The sequence below is a fragment of the Oryza sativa genome, chromosome 2 (assembly GCF_034140825.1).
Source record: "Oryza sativa Japonica Group chromosome 2, ASM3414082v1".
NCBI classification, from domain to species: Eukaryota; Viridiplantae; Streptophyta; class Magnoliopsida; order Poales; family Poaceae; genus Oryza; species Oryza sativa.
In genome coordinates, this window is record NC_089036.1 from 21,106,898 (window position 1) to 21,131,431 (window position 24,534).

Below are 24,534 nucleotides of genomic sequence, written 5' to 3' on the forward strand. Positions count from 1 at the left end.
TATAATCAAAGGGCTCTTCTCTCTATTTCCTGTGTTTTCAATTCCTGTAGGATTGGAAAAACATACAACTTCAGGACCCCTTTGATTGTAGGATTGGAAAAACATACAACTTCAGGACCCCTTTGATTTGGAGGAAAAATATAGGAATTTTGGAGAATTTCAATCCTATAGGAAAATTTCCTAAGAAGCCCTTTGAAACAAAGGATTGAATCATATCCAATCCTTTGAAATTCCTATGGAATGGACAATCCTATAGAGATTTTGGAGGAAATTTAGCAAGATCTTTAACCTCTTGGTAACTTTCCTTTGAGTCTATCTCTCTCATCCAATTCATGCGATTTTCTTACGATTCAATCAAACGGTCATTCCTGTTATTTTCCTACATTTTCGCAATCATCTATTTTACACTTACATTCCTATCAAAATCCTACGTTTTTCTTATTCCTACGTTTTCTCAATCATACGATTCAAAAGGGCCCTCAATTTCTACGTTTTTTCTATTCCTGCATTTCAAAGGGGCCCTGAAATTTTGGAGGATTTCAATCCTGTAGGAAAAATTCCTATGAATGTCTTTGAATCAAAAGATTGAATCTTATCCTATTCTTTGAATTTTTTATGGAATGAACAATCTTATAAATATTTTGGAGGAAACTTAGCAAGAGTTCAAAGCTCTTCGAAAATTTCTTTTGAGTCTATCTCTCTCATCCGATTCCTGTGTTCTTCCTACAGTCCAATCAAACGCTTATTGCTGTGTTTTTTCTATGTTTTGCCATCCTCTGCTTTACACTTATATTCCTTATAGAATCATGTGCTTTTCTTATTCTTTGTTTTTTCATTCCTGTGATTTAAAGGGGCCTATGTCGACGTTTAATGTCGCGATTCCGGTATTTGCATAGTATAGGGATCGTTGGTACTAGGATATATGCGAGATCGTAATAAAAGAGATGGAGGCGAGGATTTTTATACAGGTTCGGGCCCCTGAATTGTCAGGTAATAGCCCTACATCCTGTTGGCCAAAGCCGGTCGTTGCTCTTATTCATCATAATCACACCAGTACGATATTTGGGGTAGCCTATCTAACTGTTGTCAACTTAGCGGACTGAAGTATCATCACGTAGTCGACAACAGGGTAGTCTTCCTCCTCGAATCCGTGCCCGACGAGATCAGAGATAGCGCTAGATTCCTCTCTTTGGTTCCCGTAGGTACCATATGGGGTTTTCCTAGGCTTATCTCTGATGTCGATATCTGGCAGCTTGCCTTGGTGTATGTTGGCTTGTATGTTGATCTTGTGTCTTGATCTATTGTTCCGTGTCCCCTCTCCTCCTAGGGGACCTTGTATTTATATCATAGGTGCCCTCTTGTCCAAGTAGAACTAGGGAAACCAATATGGATACAATCCGAGTAGTCCTTGTCGTTTGCATGTAGAACTCTATTCATCATTCTTTATACGGAACTCCTCCTATATTCGAAGGTTGTTTCCGTATAAGACATGGTATGTGGTGGATCCTGCCGAGATTTAGTCAACTACTATTAGGTATGTGGTATCCATAACCCTGACAGCCTAAACGTTACATGAGTATTTTAGTCTACTGCAACAACTATAGGACACGATACCTTTAGGGCGTTTACAATGCGTCGGGCAATTTTGTTGTTCCTGGGATGCTAGGTAGGATGAGGAACTTCACAGGTCATAAGACTCACAGTGCGAAATCCCTGTGCAGACTATTTTTAGTGGGTCACACAGGTCACAAGTCACTTTTTCATCAACCCTTCCTTCTCTCCTTCCTGCTTTCTCCTGACAAATTGTAGCTTTCTCTGACAAATTTTGAGGAGGTTTGGGTGGCTAAATGAAGCTCCCCGTTCCTGGCTGCTCCTCCCTCCATGCCGATGTGGCTTGGAATCTACGCGCTGGCGAATAGAGGCTGAACGCCACCTCACCACACTGGGAATGGCCTTATATCCTTTCCGATAGCAAATTGTTAGCTATACTTATGGTCAGGTTTGGCATAAAATTGTTAAACATCATTAAGGTCGTATATGGTAGTGAATGTTTCCAATTTCCACTTCTCATTTTTTTCACACAGGTTTATTAAATTGTTATTAGTTCATTTTAAGATTTTTTAACTAATACTTGATTAAATATATGCTAATTCATCGTTTTATTTATGTGTTTGAAGGTTAGTTTCCAACACACTAAAGAACATGGCCTCAAACATACTCCTAGGTTTAGGCACCGCAGCTGCATCACTCAAATGATTACTAGTAATTGGAAAGCGAAAGTGTAGAATTAGTCGTGTTCACCTGCACTAATAAAATAATGTAAGTTAGGTAACATGAGACATACAAGTCCCTCTCTAGGAACAAAATCGAGGAAAGAGTATATTACCCTCGCAGCGCACGAGATCGTGTTACAGGTACAAGTAGTGTAGCAATTTGCAAAATCAGTTCAGTTCACGTTGCATCGATAAAGGACGCTAGAAATGGGTGAAACTAGGCTTTTCTCAAGACTAGTGCTAAACCATTGAAGTTAGCAATCCATCCTTTTAGAAATTGTTTGTCGTTTTATGTTTGTCCTAATTCAAATATTCATAACTTTAACTATCAAAATCAAATTAATACAATAACTTATTGAATCTTTAGAAATTAATAGTTAGAGTTAGGAATGTTTAATTAAGATAAAACTGAAACAAGTAAATAATTACTATTTGTGATCACTTTCTAATCATACTAATATGTTCTAAATTAGCTAGAATTTTAATTTGTATGGGATGGTGGTAGTAGTTTTTTACTGTATTTTTTTCCACCAACGTCTGGGGTTGTGCTAGGCCACTGACGCTAACAATGATTGAGGACACACGAACCAATCCCCTTGTAGTCCTGGACGACCCTGTAGGCTGGTATTGGTTTGGCCATGAGTTAGTGTTATCATTTAAGATAAACTAGGATTCGTGCACGTGCAAGGCACGTATAAAAAAATAGGAATTATAAAATATAAATTACATTTAAAAATTAGGAAGTATAATAAAATGCCAGAACCAGTGCATAAACATATTTTGTGAACATTCTTGCTCTTCATCATCTATTGAATTGAAAAGGCTGTTAATTACAAAAATAACCAATAGCAATTAAAATGCAAAACATATTTTGCATTTTTATTCAAATTAACGCCGCGACACAGTGTAAAACATATTGTTTTGAAGCACCAAACCAAGCTACAGAAGTAGGACTGAATTATTTATTACATAAATAATTATGACCTGAACATTATGTAGAACTTGATCTCTGTTCAACTTGTACACATCCTGAAAAAAATGTTGCTTGGATTCAGAGCATGATAACATCAAGCCATCTTAATGGTGAGCAGATGACAGAATTCTGATGGCGTCTTTGCCTCTTTGGTTTAAATAAGTGAATCACAAATTTCCTTTCATCAGTCATAAACAGTTGTCTACTACTGAATCTACAAGAAGAGAAAGCACATGTAAAAATCCAATGACTAAGTGACATATCAAGCAAAATGGATAATCATCACAAATTCATAACAGAACACTATCCAGCTATCCACAAAACTGGACTAAACAAAATCGGGTTACTTCCACAAACAATTTAAATGTCAACTATAGAACTTAATGAATAGATATGCTTGGAGGGGTTTGAGCAGTAACTAATTTAAATTACTCGTGGTGTTCTCCCAAGAACTGTTCAAGAACAAACATGCATGTCTCACATTAGTTGCCCATCGACAACAGTATGACTAAATTCCAAATAAGTCCATTTTTGAAAAATTCGAATATCATTTTATAAACCGATTTTTTTAGAGAAGGCCTGAAACAAGGCCCATACAATGAAAAGGAAAAGCATACTGGATAGCTGGATCATTTTTTTACATCATTAAACACAACCAATTCAGGGATGACAATGCTGGATTTAGGAGAAGCTACATTTAAGTAACTTAAGGTTTCAGACCTCACCGGCAGCCTGAATGTAGATTGAAATTAAAGCAACATCCCAGCACTATTAGAATTCATCACTTTGCCAATAATTATTAAATAAGAAAATAAAAGAAACAATTTGTCTTTTTTTTGAAAAAAATGTCATCAGAATTTTCTAGTAAGAGAAAGAAAGAAAGAAAGAGCAACAATATTTGATTCAAAGCAGAACTAATTTTGGTCTGGAGTAGGCTCATAAGGAAATTCAGCGGTAAACTGATAATTTGTTAATATAACTCCAAATTGATTACCATCTTCTAAGACCAAGCTTCACTTTCATCCTCTTCTCATCCCACATGGAAGGATCATTCAGCTTGCTCAATTCCATGATCTATTCGCTAGGCCCGCAAGAAACAATAATCTGGATAAATGGTCAATGCAAAATTTAATTTTCCATCAAAATCAAATTGTAAGCATGAATGCAAGACCAGTCAGACACTGGTGTGTGAATCTCCTGCTGCACAGCCACTTTTTCCGTGAAAGAAAAGCATGACCAATGTTTATTTGAACCACATCCAGTGTCGCAGTGTAGGCTAATAAAAGTAATAATGCCTTGCCTGTACGGACGATGAATGTCATATACATCATGACCATTGTTGAGACCAAAAGATCTGCTAATACCATCATGTTTTTAGCCTCATGTTTGTCAAATGCAAGCCATGATTAATTAATACCATCATCAATATTTGCATGTATAACACCGTTGTCTTTGAGGATATAATGCAACATTTGGGGGGAAAATAGAGATAAACCTTATCATGCTCAAGCATGTCTTCTCAATCAAATATTTCAAAATACCTTGTGACTCCATGATTTCACTTATGTCTCTGGTATGCTGATGCAGAGGTGCACATCTCAGTATTAGTGCTTATACACAACTTCAAAAAGAAAATCTGGGACAAAGTTAAGTATGCATCATGAGTTCAAAAACTTATCTCCTTCTAATGGCAGCTGCTTAGAGAACTTCTATTTTCTAATTGTAGAGAAACCATCAAACTGCCATCAAATATTACAGGTGCTAGCAGTATTACACGAATTTTGAAACCCCGGCAAATAATACATCCCTTGGTAGTCTCTATCCCCCTAAATTGCAGTTTAAATATATGTTAGCTTTGTACTGATCCACCCTATGTGTTTATAGAGAATCAAGCATGCATGTTTCCAAGTAAAGGAAGCAGGAGATGCAACAAGTCCAACATGCAGGAATAAAGCATATGAAACTCCTCGTGGACTGACAGGCAGCTAGGCAGAAGAAATCATACCTATATCCTTACTTTTGTCCACTAAAATGCGATCAATAGCACAACAAGAGGGAAATGAACAAAGCTCCCTTAATTTTAAAGCCATTATATCAAGCACCAACAGAAGCAGAACATGCGCCTTTCAATGCAATGATGCAAACCAACATAGCTTCAGCGAAACTGAGTTACTTTGACCTTAAGCGCGTCCAGAATCATCAGATCGAACCTTCCATAATTCCTCATGCACATAAACAAAATAATTCCAGTCGAATCAGCCGAACTGGGCTAATCGGGAGACATTTCACCAACTCCAACCGAGTGATCACGGAGAGAGAATGACGTTGGGCACCTTGATTGACGCGGCGACGATGGCTGTCGGCACCGGTTTCCCGTGCGGGAACCAACACGGCGCCGGCGGGGGCAGGCCGTGGTGGAATGCTGCGGCGGCGGCAGCGGCCGCGGGAACAAGAGATGAGGCGCAGAGCGAGGAGGCGCGCCGCGAGGAGTAGTGCGGGGGCAGAGCGATTAGCGCGTGCGGACGGGAGGAGAGAGCGATTAGCGGATTGAGGAGGCGCGCTGCGCATAATAGCGTGGGGGCAGAGCGATTAGCGCGCGGGGATGGGAGGAGGGAGCGATTAGCGCGCGGGGACGGGCTCGCAGAGTCGTAGGGACGCGAGTGCAGGTGGTGGAGCGAGGAGATTAGATGAGATGCGGATGAACGGATGAGATTAAAGGTGATGATTTGTCTTGTAGGATTGGAGGGATACAACTCTTTCTTTTTATATTAGTATAGATATAGATATAGATGTTTTAGTGTTTTTCACTAAACCCCTAGTCTTGTTGTAGTATATATTTGGCCATCAGAATCTCTTTCAGTTTTCAATATAACTTCTATGTGATACCAAGTGAGACAAGACAATCAATAGGACATAGCTCCAGAGTAAAAAGGCCATCCCAAAATCAGACCATGAAGGTAGTGGCGACGAAGAATTTTGAAATGAACAAATTTTGAACGAACTGAACTAAATCATGTGAAATTTCTAGACAATTTTCCATTCCAAAGGAGCCCTGAAATACTCCTTTCAGTTTTTAAATGATAAAATTTGTTAAATTTTAGACATACGATTTGACGTTATCTATTAAAAGTCTTGTCAGTCGTAGATGGGTTGGAATAAATGGGCTAGACCCAATTTATTTTTGATAAATTCCATTCGCCCACAATTAATGAGGATTAATACCACCTTGAAAAATTTAAGTGGAGAGATTTCAACTTAAATAGGGAGCTGCTGCTACTCTCTGGACAGGAATTGAATGGGATTGAATCAACACAATTCAATGCCATTGAATCAAAGTCATTACCCCTATAACAAATGAGAGAATCGGCGAGGCTGTTGCGCTCTCTCTCTCGTTTTGTAACGGACATGAATTGAATGGGATTGAATCAACACAATTCAGCGCCATTACCATTTGATTATCGGATTGATTATGTTGTTTACTTTGGTAACTGATGAGGAGATTCCTCTCCCTCTCACACACTATAAAAGGCCACTACCGGTAACTGATGAGGAGATTCCTCTCCCTCTCGCACACTATAAAAGGCCACTACCGGGACAGATAGAAGACACACAAGTGCGGAGATTCCTCTCCCTCTCGCACACTATAAAAGGCCACTATCTCCCTCTCGCACACTACAAAAGGCCACTACCGGGACAGACAGAAGACACACAAGTGAGGAAGATTATCGGATTGATTATGTTGTTTACTTTGGTAACTGATGAGGAGATTCCTCTCCCTCTCGCACACTATAAAAGGCCACTACCGGGACAGATAGAAGACACACAAGTGCGGAGATTCCTCTCTGTAACACCTTGAAAATTCGACCAACAAAATCAAAACTCTAAAAATACGGATTTTCAAAAACTTTTTAAACTAATTGCATCATGCCGATCTTATTCGTCTATTTTATCTGGATTAGATCTCGAAGATTATTAATCGTGAGTAAAGAATAGTTAATTAGAAATAAACCTTAAAAACAAATTGGTAAAATAAATATAAATTAAAAATAAAGATTAGGTGTGGATAGTAATAAATAAAATATTATCGCGACCATATTTCGATCAATTAAATTTCATTGCGATGGAATAAGAATTAACCCTAATTAAAGCTCAAATAAATTATATAAAAATAAAATATGAGTAATATTAATCTAGGGTGAATTCATTAGTTAAGATAACACAAATATTGAGTAAAATGCATATATGTAAAATTAGGAATTGTGGAATCAAATTTATATGGAAAATACACTAAAATCGGGATAAATAGGAAAAGTCACTGTTCATTGCGCCTAAGGTGTTCGATGTGGTCCCTAGCCTTCCCCCTCCTCTCCCACCTCTGCCCCTAGCCGCCCCGAGCCCGTCCATCGCGCCGCCGCTGCCACGCCGTTGCCGCGCCGCGCGCCCGTCCCGTCGCGCCGCTGTCCCGCCGCCCCGCGCGCCCACGCACCCGTCACCGACCGTCCCGTCGCCGCGCCGCGCGCCCGTCGTGTCGCCGCTGTCGCCCCGTCCCGTAGCCTCGCGCCTCGCGCGCCGCCTCGCGCCCCGCGCCCCGCGCGCCGCTCGCCCATCGCGTCGCCGCCTCGCGTCCCGCGCCGCTGCCGCGCCGCGTTATCGTCGCGTCGCCGTCGCCGTCACACCGAGCCGCGCCGAGCCCCGCGCGCCGCCCCGAGCCCCGCCGCCCCTCCCCTCTCCTTCTCCCCCTCTTCCCTATAAATATCCCCCTCCCACATTCTCTCCACTCCATCTCCCCCTTCCTCTCCCCTCTCCCCTCTCCACTGCGCCGCCGTTCCCGTGCCGCCGCACCGCCGTTCCCGCGCCGCCGTGCCGCTCCTGTGCCACCGTGCCGCCGCTTCTGTGCCGCCGTACGCCACCGTCGCCACCGCCGTCGTCGCCGCTGCCGCCGTCGGTGAGCCGCCCTCCTTCCCCCTCGCGTCCACCGCCGCCACCGCTCGGGTAGGAGGGAGAGCCGAGAGAGAGAGAGCCGAGAGAAAGAGAGGAAGAAGAAAAGAAACTGAGGGAGGGAGAAGCCGAGGAAGAGAGAAAGGAGCCGGGAGGGAGAGAAGAAAGGGAAAAAGAAAGAGAGGAGAGAAAGAAAAGAAAAGGAAAAGAGAGAAAAAGAGAAAAAGAAAAGGGAAAAGAGAAAGAAAAGAAAAGGAAAAGAGAGAAAAAGAGAAAAGGAAATAAATAGGAAATTAGAGGGAGTTTGGGGAAGTTTAGAAAATTTAAAATAATTAGAATTTAATTATAGATTAATTATAGTCGTAGAATTGCAAAATTTAATATAAATTATGGATTATTCTTGGTAATTTCTATAAGAAATCAATTCGCGGTAGTAATTTAGATGTAATTAATAACTAAACAAATAGATGAATTCTTATAGATTATTATAGATTATTTTTGGGTAATCCCTATAAGTAATCGATTCATGGTAGAAATTCGGATTTAATCGCTAGGAATTTTAGACGTATATTATATTTAATCGTTTAGTCATAGACTAAATTAAATTGCATAATATTTCTAGGATTTCGTCCAATATTTAGCTCGTAATAGAAATTTCTAACCTATTATATACAATACTCGGGGAGAGTAAATTATTGACAACGAAATAATTATACCCGCAAAATAGTTTAAATCGAAATTGGGTTTGCCGTAGTTCGCAGATAGTGAAGTTAATAAAAAGGAATCGATTTTCGCATTCGACTTTCATTTGGATTTATTTGGATTTTTATTTGAATTCTAACCGAATTCAAATCAATTTTTGCACGTAACTATAGAGCCCGAGGGAGTTGCGGATCCAAGCGAAGGCCAAGACCCGCAAGACTTTGAGCAAGGCAAGTCATCACTATTCCTTGAACATGTTGATCCCAATTGCGAAATTGTTTTGTTTACAAATAAAATTGCATGCAATGATGAACATCCTACTTGTGACTATGCCATGCCTTGATTATTGTTAAACCTTAAATCTTTGTAACCATGTTTACGTATGAGTCCCTAGTCAACTATGACAATTGCTTAGAAATGCTGTTCTAGAATCATGCATACTCATTTTTATCAAATGCTATATGCTTGGGCAATTACCTTTGGGAAGGTAATTGAGATGCGGCATGTGGAGACATGAGCGCCACATTGCCATGATGTTGATGACATGATTTGTGAAAGGAGAAATAAAATTAAACAATTGTTTTCGACTGGGGCGGACGGAGGATTTGGGTGGTATCTGGAAAAGGCTAGTACCGTCCCCGGTCAATTAAGGACCGAGCCATGAAGTTAAGCATGAAACGACCCCCGTACAACCGTACTTCTCGAATGGGTATAGACCTAGCGGATTAGATAGCCGAGCGGAGGCAGTATCCCTGCATAGATGGTTCACCCCTGAGTGAGGCAGGTGCGCTACGGTGGGACAGCCGTTGAGGTAGGGCCGAGAGGCGTGCCCTACATCGGTGTCGCCATTGGTAGGACTGCCATGAGTGTGTGAGAGAGAGAACTTAACTTGAACCATAATTTAATATGTGTGTGAGACTTCTCTTTCCCGGGAGCGCCAGAACTCCTCTCACTGCTAGAAACATGGACGCCTAGAGTGCATGAGGATTTAAGTTCATGGAGCGGGTACTGCCAATGCGAGGTTATCGAAAAGCTTTGCCGTGACGCGTCTCATGTGTTGGGACGAGGCTCATGTGTTGGGCAGTCGTGGAGTGCGGGTAAAGTGTACATCCACTGCAGTGTGAGTAAACCAAATCTATTCGAATAGCCGTGCTCGCAGTTATTGAGCACCGGGACATGTATTACACTTGGCTAGACTCTAAATTCTTTAACTTGTGTGGGATGGGATACTGCATGATGATTTTTATGCTGATGGAGCCACTTCCTGAGAGGCGGGAATGTGGACGTCCTCAGAAAACCATAACGACTCAATGGCGGGAAGCTATCCTTGGGATCACAATGGATGGTGGACAGAACCGTCATTGTTTAATATGAACACTGGTATTAAAACTTGAACAGTCTATGCTAGGTCTTAGGCTTGTGAAAAGAATTACAAAACTTGCTTTGCGCAAAAGAACCATAGCCATCCTTTGAATTTCTCTGTCATGTGCATCATTGCTGTGGTGGCTTGCTGAGTACGGTTGGTACTCACCCTTACAAATATAAAATTAATCAGAAGCAGGAGATGAAGCCTCGGAGGATCCCTATGCCTACTACCAGGAGGGAGATGAAGACGATGGCGTTCAGTAGGTCTTAGTACGGTCGTTGCCTGTGGCAATGGCATGCCGCTGCCTGAATTCCGCTGCCTTATCTATTTCTGCTTTTGGATGTATTCCGGACCGCTCGGTCCGATGATTTAAGACTATGCCTGCGGGCCTATGATGTAATAATTCGTATTAGACACTCGTGTATGTGCACTTGGTATTCCAGCTATGAATTCGTGTGTACCAAACTACTTGATCCAGGGAAATGGTACTGTTTACACGATTGATTCCTGTTATAAAAATGGGGGTCCACAGAGCTGGTATCAGAGCCATACGACTGTAGGAAAAGACCAAAAGGCGCCCCACCCCTTTTCTAAGTTGGCCAAGGGAGAAATTCCCATTTAGTAATACTTTCAAAAAAATAAAAACGCTATGTTTACAAAACTCGGTACAATTTTCATCTTACTCTTAACTATTTTCTTTACAAAACAAGTTTTACTCTCAACTGACTTCGGGTTTTTCTTAAAATTAGATGGCAGATCCGGATTCACCTGCTACCTGGGAGTTGAGCTTACCTCAATCAGAGGGGTATGTCATTGAGCTGCATCGGATGTTGAGGCGTTTGCGATACTCTGGGTTCCCGTCATACCGAGTGAGACAGTGTGGCTCAGTTTGGGAGGCTCGGGTCGAGGTTCGCCCCCGAGTCCCTTCCGAGTTGGACTACAGCTTTCAGACACGTCACCACCGAGACCTGCCAGAGACCGCGATGCAGGATGCAGCCCGGGAGGCCTTCCTCCGACTCAGCTCTATCCACCGAGCTGAGTTAGTGAGTACCGAGTTTGCTCATCACCCGTTCCGGGAGGAGGGCAACTCAGTTTGCACAGTTCAGGACACGCCCTGCTGCTACAACCCGATGGTGACTCGGTTGTCACGATGGGCTGAGGCAGTAGATGACTACTACGAGGAGGCTCTGTTGGAGATTGACGACCACCAGAGACGTGTGGGGGAGTTAGAGACTGAGGTGACCGACCTCACAGCGCAGCAGCTTCAGTTGGAGGAGGAGCACCAGGCTTGGGGCAGTGAGATAGACTCACTGAAGGCACAGCTCCAGGTCCACGGCGATCAGTTCCAGCAGTTATCTGACCAGTACAACGATCGCCGCGGGATGATGGATACTCTTGAGGAGCAGCTGAGAGAGAGTCAGGAGCACGTCAGCCAGCTGGAGGAGCAGCTTCGAGCAGCCAAGATCAGCACCACAGGGGCTTCTACTTCCACAGCAGTAGGCCGTGACCGCTACTTCTTCCTCACCCCGCCGTACCCACCGGCGTTCCACGCTCTTCTAGGAGAGGCTAGTATGCTAGCTACCGAGTCAGCACCCTACCTAGTGGACCCGACAGCGGCACAGCCACCTGTCCCGGAGTTGGTGCACACTCCACTGATCCCTACACCTTCTCCGCAGCTGGGTTCCAGTTTGGAGACTCCGATCCAGGTCGACTCCGAGACAGAGGGGACCGACACCGAGCCAGAGATCGAGCCAGACATCACTGATCCTTCAGAGGATGAGACCCCTGTTCCCCGCATCACCTTCCTTGGAGGTCCTCGCACCCTCAGCACTGCTCGCAAGAGCACACGACCTCCGGGCAAGAGGCCCAAGCCAGATCCAGAGGCCACTACCTCTGAGCCGTGGGGACTCAGGTTTGCGCGTGCCAGCGACCACCCTCTACCTGCCCCAGGATCCTGCGGATGGCTGGAGGACTAGACTGACGGACTCCTTGCAGCTTCGATCTCGTATCAGATGGTTTTTGGATAATATGCGAGACACACCCCCCCTCCCTTACCTAGATTGACGAGTAGTTTGATGATTGGTTTGATGTATCTTTTGGATGAACCTTATTTGGACTGCGTATGTATGCAGTCGATTGCATCATGATTTATGTACCATTTGTGAAACTCTGTGATGTTATTTATGATATCTATTGTTGTTGTGTTATAAATGAGTTTATTCCACCATGCTTACGAAACAAAGTTCATATCAACACAACTCCCTTAATGGGATAAAGCCATAGGAGCTAGTTAGAAAATTAGGATACTTACTCCATCAACCTACACAGATGGCAAGCCGACGTCGGGCAACAACCAGCAATGACGAAACTCAGACACCCGACTTAACCACTCTGGCCGGAGTTATGACCACCCAAACCCAACTTCTGCAAGCTATCGCGAACAACCAAGGCAACCGCGGAGGGTCAAGCTTTGGAGAGTTTATGAGAACCAAGCCACCCACATTCGCCACAGCTGAAGAACCTATGGATGCTGAAGATTGGTTAAGGATCATTGAGAAGAAGCTAACTCTTGTTCAAGTACGTGAAGCCGATAAAGTGATCTTTGCGGCAAACCAATTGGAAGGACCAACCGGAGACTGGTGGGACACGTACAAAGAAGCCCGAGAAGAAGATGCTGGAGAACCAAACTGGGAGGAATTTACCACAGCCTTCCGTGACAACTTCGTGCCTGCCGCGGTGATGAGGATGAAGAAGAATGAGTTCAGGAGACTACGGCAAGGGAATACCACAGTACAAGAGTACCTGAACCGTTTCACTCAGCTGGCGCGCTACGCGACTAGAGATCTTGCCGACGAGGAGGAAAAGATCGACAAATTCATTGAAGGCTTGAATGACGAGTTACGCGGGCCCATGATTGGACAAGACCACGATAGTTTCCAGAGTTTAATCAATAAGGTCGTTAGGTTGGAGAACGACCGGAAGGTCGTGGAGCACAATCGTAAAAGGAGGCTTGCCATGAACCGCTCGCCTCAGACCGCACCCCAGCGTCCTAAAGGGACAACCCCCTCGGCATGGAGACCAACAGTGGTGACAACCAGTCGACCTGCCGCCTCTAGCAATTTTCACAAGCCGGTTACCATTCAGAACCGCGCTCCTGCACCGAATCAGGCCGCCACTGGATCAGTAAGGCCAGGGAGCTGTTTCAACTGTGGAGAGTATGGGCATTTCGCCAATAAATGTCCTCATCCAAACAAGACACCCATTCGGACCGGAGCTAATGCAACGGCTAATCACGGGACTGCTACCCCTGCTGCTGGACGAGGTCTATTCAGGACTCCGCAGACTAACAGGACCGCTACCGGATTTGGACGCGGGCAAGTGAAGCACGTTCGAGCTGAAGAGGCCCAGGAAGACCAAGGCGTACTGATGGGTATGTTTTCACTCAACTCCACTCCAGTTAAAGTTCTCTTCGATTCAGGAGCATCGCATTCATTTATATCTTTGAAAGCAAGTCAACAACACAATTTAATCAGAGTTAAACTAAGACAACCAATGTTAGTACATTCACCTGGGGGTGAGATAGCAGTGGATACAGCTTGCATTGACGTACCCATCCGCCTTAGGGATGTGGTATTTCCCTCCAATCTTATGGTGCTAATACCCCAAACTCTTGATGTCATTTTGGGTATGGATTGGTTAGCAAAGCATAGAGGAGTAATTGACTGTAGACGTAGAGAAGTTACCCTGACCACACCCTGGGGATCGGATATGAGAGCAACCATGGATCAAGATCCTAGGCTAACCGAACATGCCGGAGGTATATTTACCATGCTACCCCTAAAGGGAATGCCCGTAGTGCAGCGATTTCCTGATGTGTTCCCAGAAGATTTACCTGGAATGCCACCAGATCGTGACATAGAGTTCATTATTGACCTGATACCCGGAACTGCCCCCATATCCAAGAGACCATATCGGATGCCGGTCAATGAGTTAGAAGAAATTAAAAAGCAAATTAGGGAGTTGCAAGAGAAGGGATTTGTACGCCCCAGTTCGTCACCTTGGGGAGCCCCAGTGTTATTTGTTAAAAAGAAAGACGGTAGCATGAGAATGTGTGTAGACTACCGATCACTGAACGAAGTAACTATTAAAAACAAGTATCCACTACCAAGGATTGATGATCTCTTCGACCAACTTAAGGGAGCTAAGGTGTTTTCAAAGATAGACCTTCGATCAGGATACCACCAACTGAAGATTAGGACCGAGGATATCCCCAAAACCGCGTTTTCAACACGCTATGGGTTGTATGAATTCACAGTAATGTCGTTTGGTCTAACCAATGCCCCAGCATACTTCATGAATCTTATGAACAAAGTATTCATGGATTACTTGGATAAGTTTGTGGTGGTATTCATCGATGACATTCTGATCTACTCCAAAGATGAGGAAGAACATACGGAACACTTACGATTGGTTCTCCAGAGACTCCGAAAGCACAAGTTATACGCAAAATTCAGCAAGTGCGAATTTTGGTTGAAGGAAGTCGCTTTTCTGGGTCACGTAATCTCAGCCGGTGGAGTAGCAGTGGACCCTGCTAAAGTGGAGGCTGTCACGGAATGGAAAGCACCCAAATCTGTGACTGAAATTCGGAGTTTTCTAGGCTTGGCTGGATACTACCGACGGTTCATTGAAGGGTTCTCTAAGATAGCCCGACCAATGACACAACTACTCAAGAAGGAAAAGAAGTTTGTATGGTCAGAACAGTGTCAGGAGAGCTTTGAGCAGCTCAAAGAAAAGCTGACCTCGGCGCCTATTTTAGTTCTTCCCGACATCAGGAAAGACTTCGTTATATATTGTGATGCGTCAAGGCAAGGACTAGGAGGAGTACTGATGCAGGACGGAAAAGTTGTGGCCTATGCGTCGTGACAATTGCGACCACATGAGGAAAACTACCCTACCCATGACCTAGAACTCGCAGCTGTGGTTCATGCGCTAAAGATTTGGAGACATTATCTGATTGGAAACCATTGCGATATCTACACTGACCACAAGAGTCTGAAGTATATCTTCACCCAGTCAGATCTCAACTTGAGGCAAAGGCGATGGTTAGAATTAATCAAGGACTATGATCTAGAGGTTCACTATCACCCAGGCAAAGCAAACGTTGTGGCCGACGCTCTGAGTCGTAAGAGCCATTGCAATCATCTGAGAATGGAAGGGATGGTCCCTGAGCTTAGGGAGGAAATAGCTCAGCTGAACCTACATATAGTGCCTCATGGACAGATAAACACCCTGGACATTCAACCTCTTTTGAGAACCCAAATAGAAGAAGCCCAGAAGGACAACGAGGAAATCCGAGAGGTGAAGGAACGCTTAGCTGCAGGACGCGCAAAGGAATTTTCAACCGACGAAAAAGATGTTCTATGGTATAAAAAGAGAATTTACGTACCCGAACAGGGTGGACTGCGAGGATTAATCCTAAAGGAGGCTCACGAATCGGCATACTCATTACACCCCGGAAGTACCAAAATGTACCAGGATTTGAAGGAGGGCTACTGGTGGCCCAACATGAAGAGAGATGTGGCCGAATACGTAGCACTCTGCGACGTATGCCAGAAGGTGAAGGCTGAACACCAGAGGCCGGCAGGTTTGTTGCAACCTCTCAGGATTCCCGAATGGAAATGGGATGAGATAGGTATGGATTTTATTGTTGGATTGCCCAAAATCGCAACAGGATATGATTCCATTTGGGTGATCGTGGATCGACTCACCAAGACGGCGAGATTCATTCCCGTTAAGACAAATTATAGCAGTGCTAAGCTAGCCGAGTTATACATGACCAGGATAGTATGTCTTCATGGTGTACCTATGAAAATTATATCTGATCGGGGCACACAGTTTACCTCACATTTCTGGGAGAAAGTCCATGAAGCCCTAGGAAGTTACCTCGCATTTAGCACAGCTTATCATCCACAGACAGATGGCCAGACGGAGAGAACCAACCAGGTCCTGGAGGACATGCTGAGGGCTTGTGCTCTGGATTTTAGCAAGGACTGGGAGAGATGTTTGCCTTACGCCGAATTCTCCTACAACAACAGCTTTCAAGCAAGCCTAAAGATGTCACTCAATGAGTCATTGTTTGGTCGACGATGTCGAACCCCACTAATGTGGTCCGAGACTGGAGAACGGGCGGTACTTGGACCTGACATTATTCAAGAAGCCGAAGAAAAGGTTCGCTTGATCCGCGACCGTCTAAAAGTAGCACAATCACGACAAAAGAGTTACGCCGACACCCGAAGAAGAAACCTGGAATTTAAGGAGGGAGATTACGTTTATCTAAAGGTTTCTCCGATGAGGGGAACAAAAAGGTTTAAGGTCAAAGGAAAACTGGCACCATGATATGTGGGACCATTCCAGATCATCGCCAGGCGAGGAGAAGTTGCATATCAGTTACAGTTACCAGAGAATATCGCGGATGTACACCCAGTCTTCCATGTGTCTCAGCTAAAGAAATGTTTACGAGTGCCAGAAGAGCAAGCTCCGCTGGAAGAGATTCACATTAGCAATGATCTCACATATCCAGAACACCCGATCCGGATATTGGATGAAGCCGAAAAGAGGACTAGGAGCAAAGTGTGGCGTATGTACAAGGTACAATGGAGCAATCACACTGAGGATGAAGCCACCTGGGAAAGTGAAGAATTTTTGAGGACGGAATACCCGCACCTATTCGAAGACTGGTAAGAAATCTCGGGACGAGATTTATTTAAGGGGGGGTAGGTTTGTAACACCCTGAAAATTCGACCAACAAAATCAAAACTCTAAAAATACGGATTTTCAAAAACTTTTTAAACTAATTGCATCATGCCGATCTTATTCGTCTATTTTATCTGGATTAGATCTCGAAGATTATTAATCGTGAGTAAAGAATAGTTAATTAGAAATAAACCTTAAAAACAAATTGGTAAAATAAATATAAATTAAAAATAAAGATTAGGTGTGGATAGTAATAAATAAAATATTATCGCGACCATATTTGGATCAATTAAATTTCATTGCGATGGAATAAGAATCAACCCTAATTAAAGCTCAAATAAATTATATAAAAATAAAATATGAGTAATATTAATCTAGGGTGAATTCATTAGTTAAGATAACACAAATATTGAGTAAAATGCATATATGTAAAATTAGGAATTGTGGAATCAAATTTATATGGAAAATACACTAAAATCGGGATAAATAGGAAAAGTCACTGTTCATTGCGCCTAAGGTGTTCGATGTGGTCCCTAGCCTTCCCCCTCCTCTCCCACCTCTGCCCCTAGCCGCCCCGAGCCCGTCCATCGCGCCGCCGCTGCCACGCCGTCGCCGCGCCGCGCGCCCGTCCCGTCGCGCCGCTGTCCCGCCGCCCCGCGCGCCCACGCGCCCGTCACCGACCGTCCCGTCGCCGCGCCGCGCGCCCGTCGTGTCGCCGCTGCCGCCCCGTCCCGTAGCCTCGCGCCCCGCACCCCGCGCGCCGCTCGCCCATCGCGTCGCCGCCTCGCGTCCCGCGCCGCTACCGCGCCGCGTTATCGTCGCGTCGCCGTCGCCGTCACACCTAGCCGCGCCGAGCCCCGCGCGCCGCCCCGAGCCCCGCCGCCCCTCCCCTCTCCTTCTCCCCCTCTTCCCTATAAATATCCCCCTCCCCCATTCTCTCCACTCCATCTCCCCCTTCCTCTCCCCTCTCCCCTCTCCACTGCGCCGCCGTTCCCGTGCCGCTGCGCCGCCGTTCCCGTGCCGCCGCACCGCCGTTCCCGCGCCGCCGTGTCGTCGCTCCTGTGCCACCGTGCCGCCGCTTCTGTGCCGCCGTACACCACCGTCGCCACCGCCGTCGTCGCCGCTGCCGCCGTCGGTGAGCCGCCCTCCTTCCCCCTCGCGTCCACCGCCGCCACCGCTCGGGTAGGAGGGAGAGCCGAGAGAGAGAGAGAGCCGAGAGAAAGAGAGGAAGAAGAAAAGAAACCGAGGGAGGGAGAAGCCGAGGAAGAGAGAAAGGAGCCGGGAGGGAGAGAAGAAAGGGAAAAAGAAAGAGAGGAGAGAAAGAAAAGAAAAGGAAAAGAGAGAAAAAGAGAAAAAGAAAAGGGAAAAGAGAAAGAAAAGAAAAGGAAAAGAGAGAAAAAGAGAAAAGGAAATAAATAGGAAATTAGAGGGAGTTTGGGGAAGTTTAGAAAATTTAAAATAATTAGAATTTAATTATAGATTAATTATAGTCGTACAATTGCAAAATTTAATATAAATTATGGATTATTCTTGGTAATTTCTATAAGAAATCAATTCGTGGTAGTAATTTAGATGTAATTAATAACTAAACAAATAGATGAATTCTTATAGATTATTATAGATTATTTTTGGGTAATCCCTATAAGTAATCGATTCACGGTAGAAATTCGGATTTAATCGCTAGGAATTTTAGACGTATATTATATTTAATCGTTTAGTCATAGACTAAATTAAATTGCATAATATTTCTAGGATTTCGTCCAATATTTAGCTCGTAATAGAAATTTCTAACCTATTATATACAATACTCGGGGAGAGTAAATTATTGACAACGAAATAATTATACCCGCAAAATAGTTTAAATCGAAATTGGGTTTGCCGTAGTTCGCAGATAGTGAAGTTAATAAGAAAGAACTAAACCTACTTGATCGGCTGTAGATACTAACAATATATAATCCTTATGTCGATATATACTTAAATCAAGTAATTGGGATAGATCGGTTGCCATGCCGAAACAGTATAAATCACTTAGATCGAAATATATATTAACAACAAGACTATATATGTTCATAGCATAGCCGATCAGATCCAGCATGTATCGGCTAATACTCCGATACTACTCTATATTAAGATATCAAAGCAAGTAGAATATACCAAACAAAAGCCTAATATACTTAAATGCAACAAGATCTTAACATAAAGGGCGGCTTTAACATATCAATCAAGCATATAAGATAAATGTAGTTAAATTAGGTAAGATCGGCTGAAACCCCAATGCTACCCTAATCGGCAACCAAAGACAGGCTAGAGATTGAGATTCTAATCACGACTCATAAGATCAAACTCAACTGATGCAGCTATAAGTATGAAAAGAAGGACAGTATCTAGACAATCAAGCCGTTGGATGTTTCATAGAGTGGTAGATATCTTATATAATCTAAGTCAACGTCGGTATTTAACCTAATCAGCTGCCTTCTAGTAACACACGTTAGCCGATTGAAGGTTAAATAGCGATATTGCCGGAGATTATGTAAGATATATGATAACTTGACGAATTACATAAAAAATATTAGAGTATCATAAAGATGGAAGCACTAAACCCGAGAACGCAAGCCGCCATAAAAAGTTTTACCTCTTGTTGAAGATTGAAACCGATGCAGCTCAACCCGAAAGCAAGAACTCGTCGAAACAAAACGAAAGTAAAAGGGTGGCAATGCGCCGAGATTGTATTGAACGTGAGTTGTTTGATTACATAGGGCTCGAGGTCTATTTATACCCGAGATTACAAAATATGTCCATATCGGACACGACTCTTATCTCTAACAAACTCTAAGATACTATAAGTCTTTGCGGCAGACTTTTGCCCAAACATATCTCTAAGGAAATTACATGAAATATCCTAATTAATAGATACAATTGCCTTCTTAGGACTCTATCCATGCGTGGCAATCTTTATGAAGTACATCAACCCAACCCAACAATGTATGCCATGTCATATTGTCGGATTCGGCTCAATCGGCTAACCCTGTCCAACTCAGACTCTGCTGATCTTGATCGCAGCCGATTCGGACTCCAGTCGGTCCTTACTCTGTTTCCGGAATGATTTCCATCTCGAACTCCGTTTCGATTCCTTCTTCATCTCCGATACTTGGATTACCAAATTTGGTCGTTAACACCTTTCCATCGCCTCCTCCTCTGTGAGCTCAATGTAAAGTGAGCTCGACGACCTCCGCCTCTCCATTATCTCTCCCTCCACTTCTCTGTCCTTACTAACAACCTCCTCCCCTTTGGGTCCTCTCCCTCTGTCTCCTTAATGGTCGTCCTCGTCGGCCAAACCAAGCTCACGAAGCGGTAAAATATGGCCTCCTCCTCTTCTTTCGTTCCTTCTCTTTTACTTTCTTCTCTCCCTCTTTCTCTCCCTGTCCTCTTCATTCCGTGGACAGTAGTCGAGGGCGATGGTGGAGTAACCAAGCTCGAGGTCACGGGCAGTGGCGAGATGGAGTCGGAGTCGAGGCTGTGTTCATATGGAGACAGGCGTGATGGGCTAAGGCGACGTGCGACGGACTCACCAACCATATGGCATGCCAAGGGGCGACGAGCACCTCGAGCTTCCTAGTTGGTTTTGTGAAATAGAGGGGCTTTAGCAGTGGCGGGAAATAGAGAGGGTCATGCCATCTCCACTGCCTCACGGTCTCCAATTGATTCTGGTCTCGAGACCCCGATCGAGCTCTGTCCTGCCGCCGCCACACGCTCCCTTGTTGTCCTCCCGCGAAGAGGAATCCGGGGAGAGAGAAAGGGTAAAGGGAAAAGAAGTGGCTGACATGTGGACCTGTTATTTTTAATTTTTTTCTCACTGAAAATATGGGTCCCATTTTGTTTTTTATTCTTATTTTATTGCCGCGCAAGCAACACGTTGACGCCACGTGGCATAAAGACTAAGTCAACACATCACGAGGATGCCACATAGGACAAAACCACCCGACCAACCACCGAGGGACTCAAATTTTACTGGTTTTGGTAGTTGAAGGATGTAATATATCTAGTTTTGCTGTTGAGGTATCTATTAGCCGAGGGCAATAGTCGATGGAGGCAGAATAGACTTACTCCATCTCAAAGCTAACACAACAGCGTGTGCTCTACGAAAGCATATGGGCCCATCACCATATTAGCCGCTAAGCCCACTAAATTCAGTCATTCACACATTCACCCCTCCTACATTTATTTCTCATATCACACCCCTGAGGAAGGTCGCCATTGCGAACAGACTGCAATTCACAATCTCCTCAAGGGTATTATTGCACAAGTACCGAATAGATTAGCACTGTGTATAAAGCTCTACGGCCGCCGCGAACTGCCGGGCGCTAGGGTTTCGGGTTCCTCGACCTCTCGCCGCCGTCGTCCCGCGCGCTTGGAGGTCGGCCTGCTCGACGGTTGTCGCCATGGTACGCATCTGAGCCCAAAATCAATGTGTCCCGTCGGTTCAATTCGTTGGTGAATACTGGCGCTGATGTTGTGGTGTTTTTTTTTTTCTGTTAGATCATCCCCAAGAAGAACCGGAATGAGATCTGCAAGTACCTCTTCCAAGGTTGGCTCACTCTGCTCTCCTTGATTGGTTTCGATCTCATTACAAAATGGATTGCGTAAACAGGAAATTGGGTGATTGTTTTAATCCCTCGTTTAATTGGAAGTTTGGAGTGATTGAATAGCTGCTGAATGTATACGAAGCGAAAGAAATCCTAATTTGTGCATGTGCTTATGTAATTCTCCGTTTTTTTGGTTTGAAGAGCCAAGCGACCAATCAATTTTAAGTTTCTCTAACAAAATATAATAGAAATGTCAAATACTGGACTGATTTATCGATGCAACATGCAAGTCTGTGCTGCATTATTCCACAATCAGTAAAGGGGTACAGAAATTTCAGCTTTCACCTCTTGGTAACATTTCCAGAATAGAAAAATGCTTCTACATAATAAGACCATATGTCTTCATCCTATTTCGACTGATGAACTAGAAGGATATTGTTTCTCATTTCTTCATTTGTTTGTGTGCATTGTGGTGCATCATAGAGGGGGTTTTGTACGCCAAGAAGGACTACAATTTGGCAAAACACCCACAGATTGATGTGCCAAACCTTCAGGTCATCAAGCTCATGCAGAGCTTCAAGTCCAAGGAGTATGTCAGGGAGACCTTCTCCTGGCAGTACTACTACTGGTACCTCACTAATGATGGCATTGAGCACCTGAGGAATTACCTTAACTTGCCGTCTGAGATTGTACCTGCTACACTCAAGAAGTCTGCAAGGCCACCAGGCCGCCCATTTGGCTCTGGCCCCCCTGGTGATCGCCCAAGGTCCTAATTTTCTTCTCTCTTCAATCTTTCTGGGGTTTCAAGTGTAACTTACATTTAATAACTTACTTGCTAATTTGAAGGTTATTTTATCGCGGTTTACTTTGGGGAGCATGAGTGAATTTAGTGTTGATAACTAACTCTTGTTTTCAGAAACTTAGGAATTGTATATCTTTGAGCTCTAAGCACGTTTGGTTTGTATGCAAATGTGATGACGTTTGCATTAATAATCATGTATTTGCATTCATATAGTGGCTGAAACAAGATGTTAAACACACAAGTAATACATGGTACATTTTTAACTGAAAGTAGATCTATCTCTATGTGCTGTATTTTAATTTTAAAAGGGAAGGAAAGGTGGGTTGATGCCTTGTACTTCTAACTTAATAAGATCCATTTTTCTCATAGTTCATTGTAGTCACATTGCAACTGTAAAAAATGTGGATGCAATTGTGTTCAGAACTCAAACTGAGGCATATCTGCATGTTCTGTTGAATTCTTGAGCTACTGTGGCAATATTTTCTAGTTGTCGTTTGGCTGATTTCTGATTCCTGTGATGTGTTTAGGGGCCCACCTCGGTTCGAAGGGGACAGACCAAGGTTTGGAGACCGGGATGGCTACCGTGGTGGACCTCGTGGTGCGCCTGGTGATTTTGGTGGTGAGAAGGGTGGTGCTCCTGCAGAATTCCAGCCATCATTCAGGGTAATCAATCAATTCTGCCTATTATTAGTGTTTCACTATGTGAGGAGATAAACATGATTATTGAATAGCAACTCGCCATCCTACATAAGCTAATTGGAAAAGGGCATAACAACTGATTTTGTTGTTTAAAATTAAACTATATTACAACATTCGGATGTTCCGTTCCTGCTCTTACTTTTTTTCTAACACTTGCACTTTTCTTTGTTTGGTTTTGGTGCATATGATTAATAACTGGAGGATGTTTTTATTTGTTCTTATTTGTATTATTTATTTCCAATCTTCTCATTTCTCAATGATGGTACACCACACCATGATTTCACTCAAATGATGTTTCTTGTCCTGAAATGTTTAGAGTTCTGGTGGTAGACCTGGCTTTGGACGCGGTGGCGGCGGTGGTTTCGGTGCTGGTCCAACCTCTTCCTCCATGGAGTGAAAGGAGCTCAGGATTCTTGTCGCAGGAGACATTTTAGTATTCAAGTTTTGCAGTGGTGTTTGCAGTAGAGATCAATGCGTAGCACCTATGTTGAAACCTTAAGAGATGCAAGTGTAATTCTCCTGGTGTTGATGGCTTGAGAGTTTATCCCAAACCCTCTGTAGAAGCCAATGCCAATGGAAATATCGTTCAGCTACTCAGCAATCAAGTTTTTCCTCCCCAATTTCTACCTGTCAAATTTCTTGATTTTTGATGTATTAGTCTGCTTTTTTCCATTGTGAGGCATAACATACGTGCTGCATGTTTCTTTAGGCGAAATGCACAAAAAGTGAAATAAAACACGTTAAATCTCAACTACTGTACAGTTTACAACGTATCTGAACTGCTAATATCCTCGGTTTTTCAGGAACGAATTACTGACATAGCATAATGCATCCCTGCATTACAAAACCATTCCGTGTCTGTCTACTACGACTCCAAATTAAATTTCATGAAATTTCAAAGAATGGCAAAAGGATTGGAATTTGGAAGGTTTATTCTCTCTTTATATCTCTAAAAAAACGGATTGGAGCGCGCACTAGATGGCTTTTAATTCAATTGATATCAAAACAATAAAAACGATGACTGTTTAATATAGAAATTAAAAGGAAAGGACGGATAAAAAAACCGAATCCTTATGTATGCGCACACCCTTACGTATGAAAAGAAAAAAACAACTTTAGCGGCAAAATAGCGGTGGAAGAAAATCGGAAAAAATAGTGAAAAAAACGACGGACAAAAAATACCCGAAAACTTTATGTATTTTTTATTAGATATATAGGTGTAGATATAGATTTACAAAAATTGTCAAACCACATGAAAATCACAAAAATTATATAACGTATATAATTTTTTTAGGTTAATTACTTCTATTGGTCAACTCAATATGCAGCTATAAAAGGTTACTATTTGTACATCGGATCAGTCTTGAAAAAATAAAAGTTCCAAGGTCCTGGACATCAATGTGTGAGTACTAATCTGGGGACATTTTTAACAATATTTTGTATTT

The 24,534-nt window shown here is 43.5% G+C and overlaps 2 protein-coding genes and 1 long non-coding RNA gene across 4 annotated transcripts; 2 read left to right on the top strand and 1 right to left on the bottom strand.

Annotated features, from left to right (window-relative positions):
• Window positions 1–3,119: 3,119 nt before the first annotated feature.
• On the bottom strand, window positions 3,120–5,787 carry LOC107277715 (uncharacterized). Of its 2 annotated transcripts, none has more exons than XR_010739741.1 (4): window positions 5,580–5,787; window positions 4,788–4,882; window positions 4,241–4,350; window positions 3,120–3,302 (listed from the first exon to the last, which is right to left on the bottom strand). It is a non-coding gene; the product is annotated as an uncharacterized lncRNA (long non-coding RNA). The 2 variants fall into 2 exon arrangements; XR_010739740.1 differs by having other exon boundaries at window positions 3,226–3,460.
• A 6,868-nt stretch (window positions 5,788–12,655) lies between these two features.
• LOC136355266 (uncharacterized) lies at window positions 12,656–13,970 on the top strand. The gene is made up of 2 exons (XM_066307651.1): window positions 12,656–13,435; window positions 13,953–13,970. The coding sequence occupies exons 1-2, from the start codon at window positions 12,656–12,658 to the stop codon at window positions 13,968–13,970; spliced, it is 798 nt and encodes a 265-aa protein (XP_066163748.1).
• Window positions 13,971–21,361: 7,391 nt separating this feature from the next.
• On the top strand, window positions 21,362–23,842 carry LOC4329619 (40S ribosomal protein S10-1-like). Its single transcript, NM_001416656.1, has 5 exons — window positions 21,362–21,447; window positions 21,542–21,590; window positions 22,072–22,354; window positions 22,918–23,053; window positions 23,406–23,842. Exons 1-5 carry the CDS (start codon window positions 21,445–21,447, stop codon window positions 23,484–23,486), a joined length of 552 nt encoding a protein of 183 aa, NP_001403585.1. The 5' UTR covers window positions 21,362–21,444; the 3' UTR covers window positions 23,487–23,842.
• The last annotated feature ends 692 nt before the right edge of the window (window positions 23,843–24,534 follow it).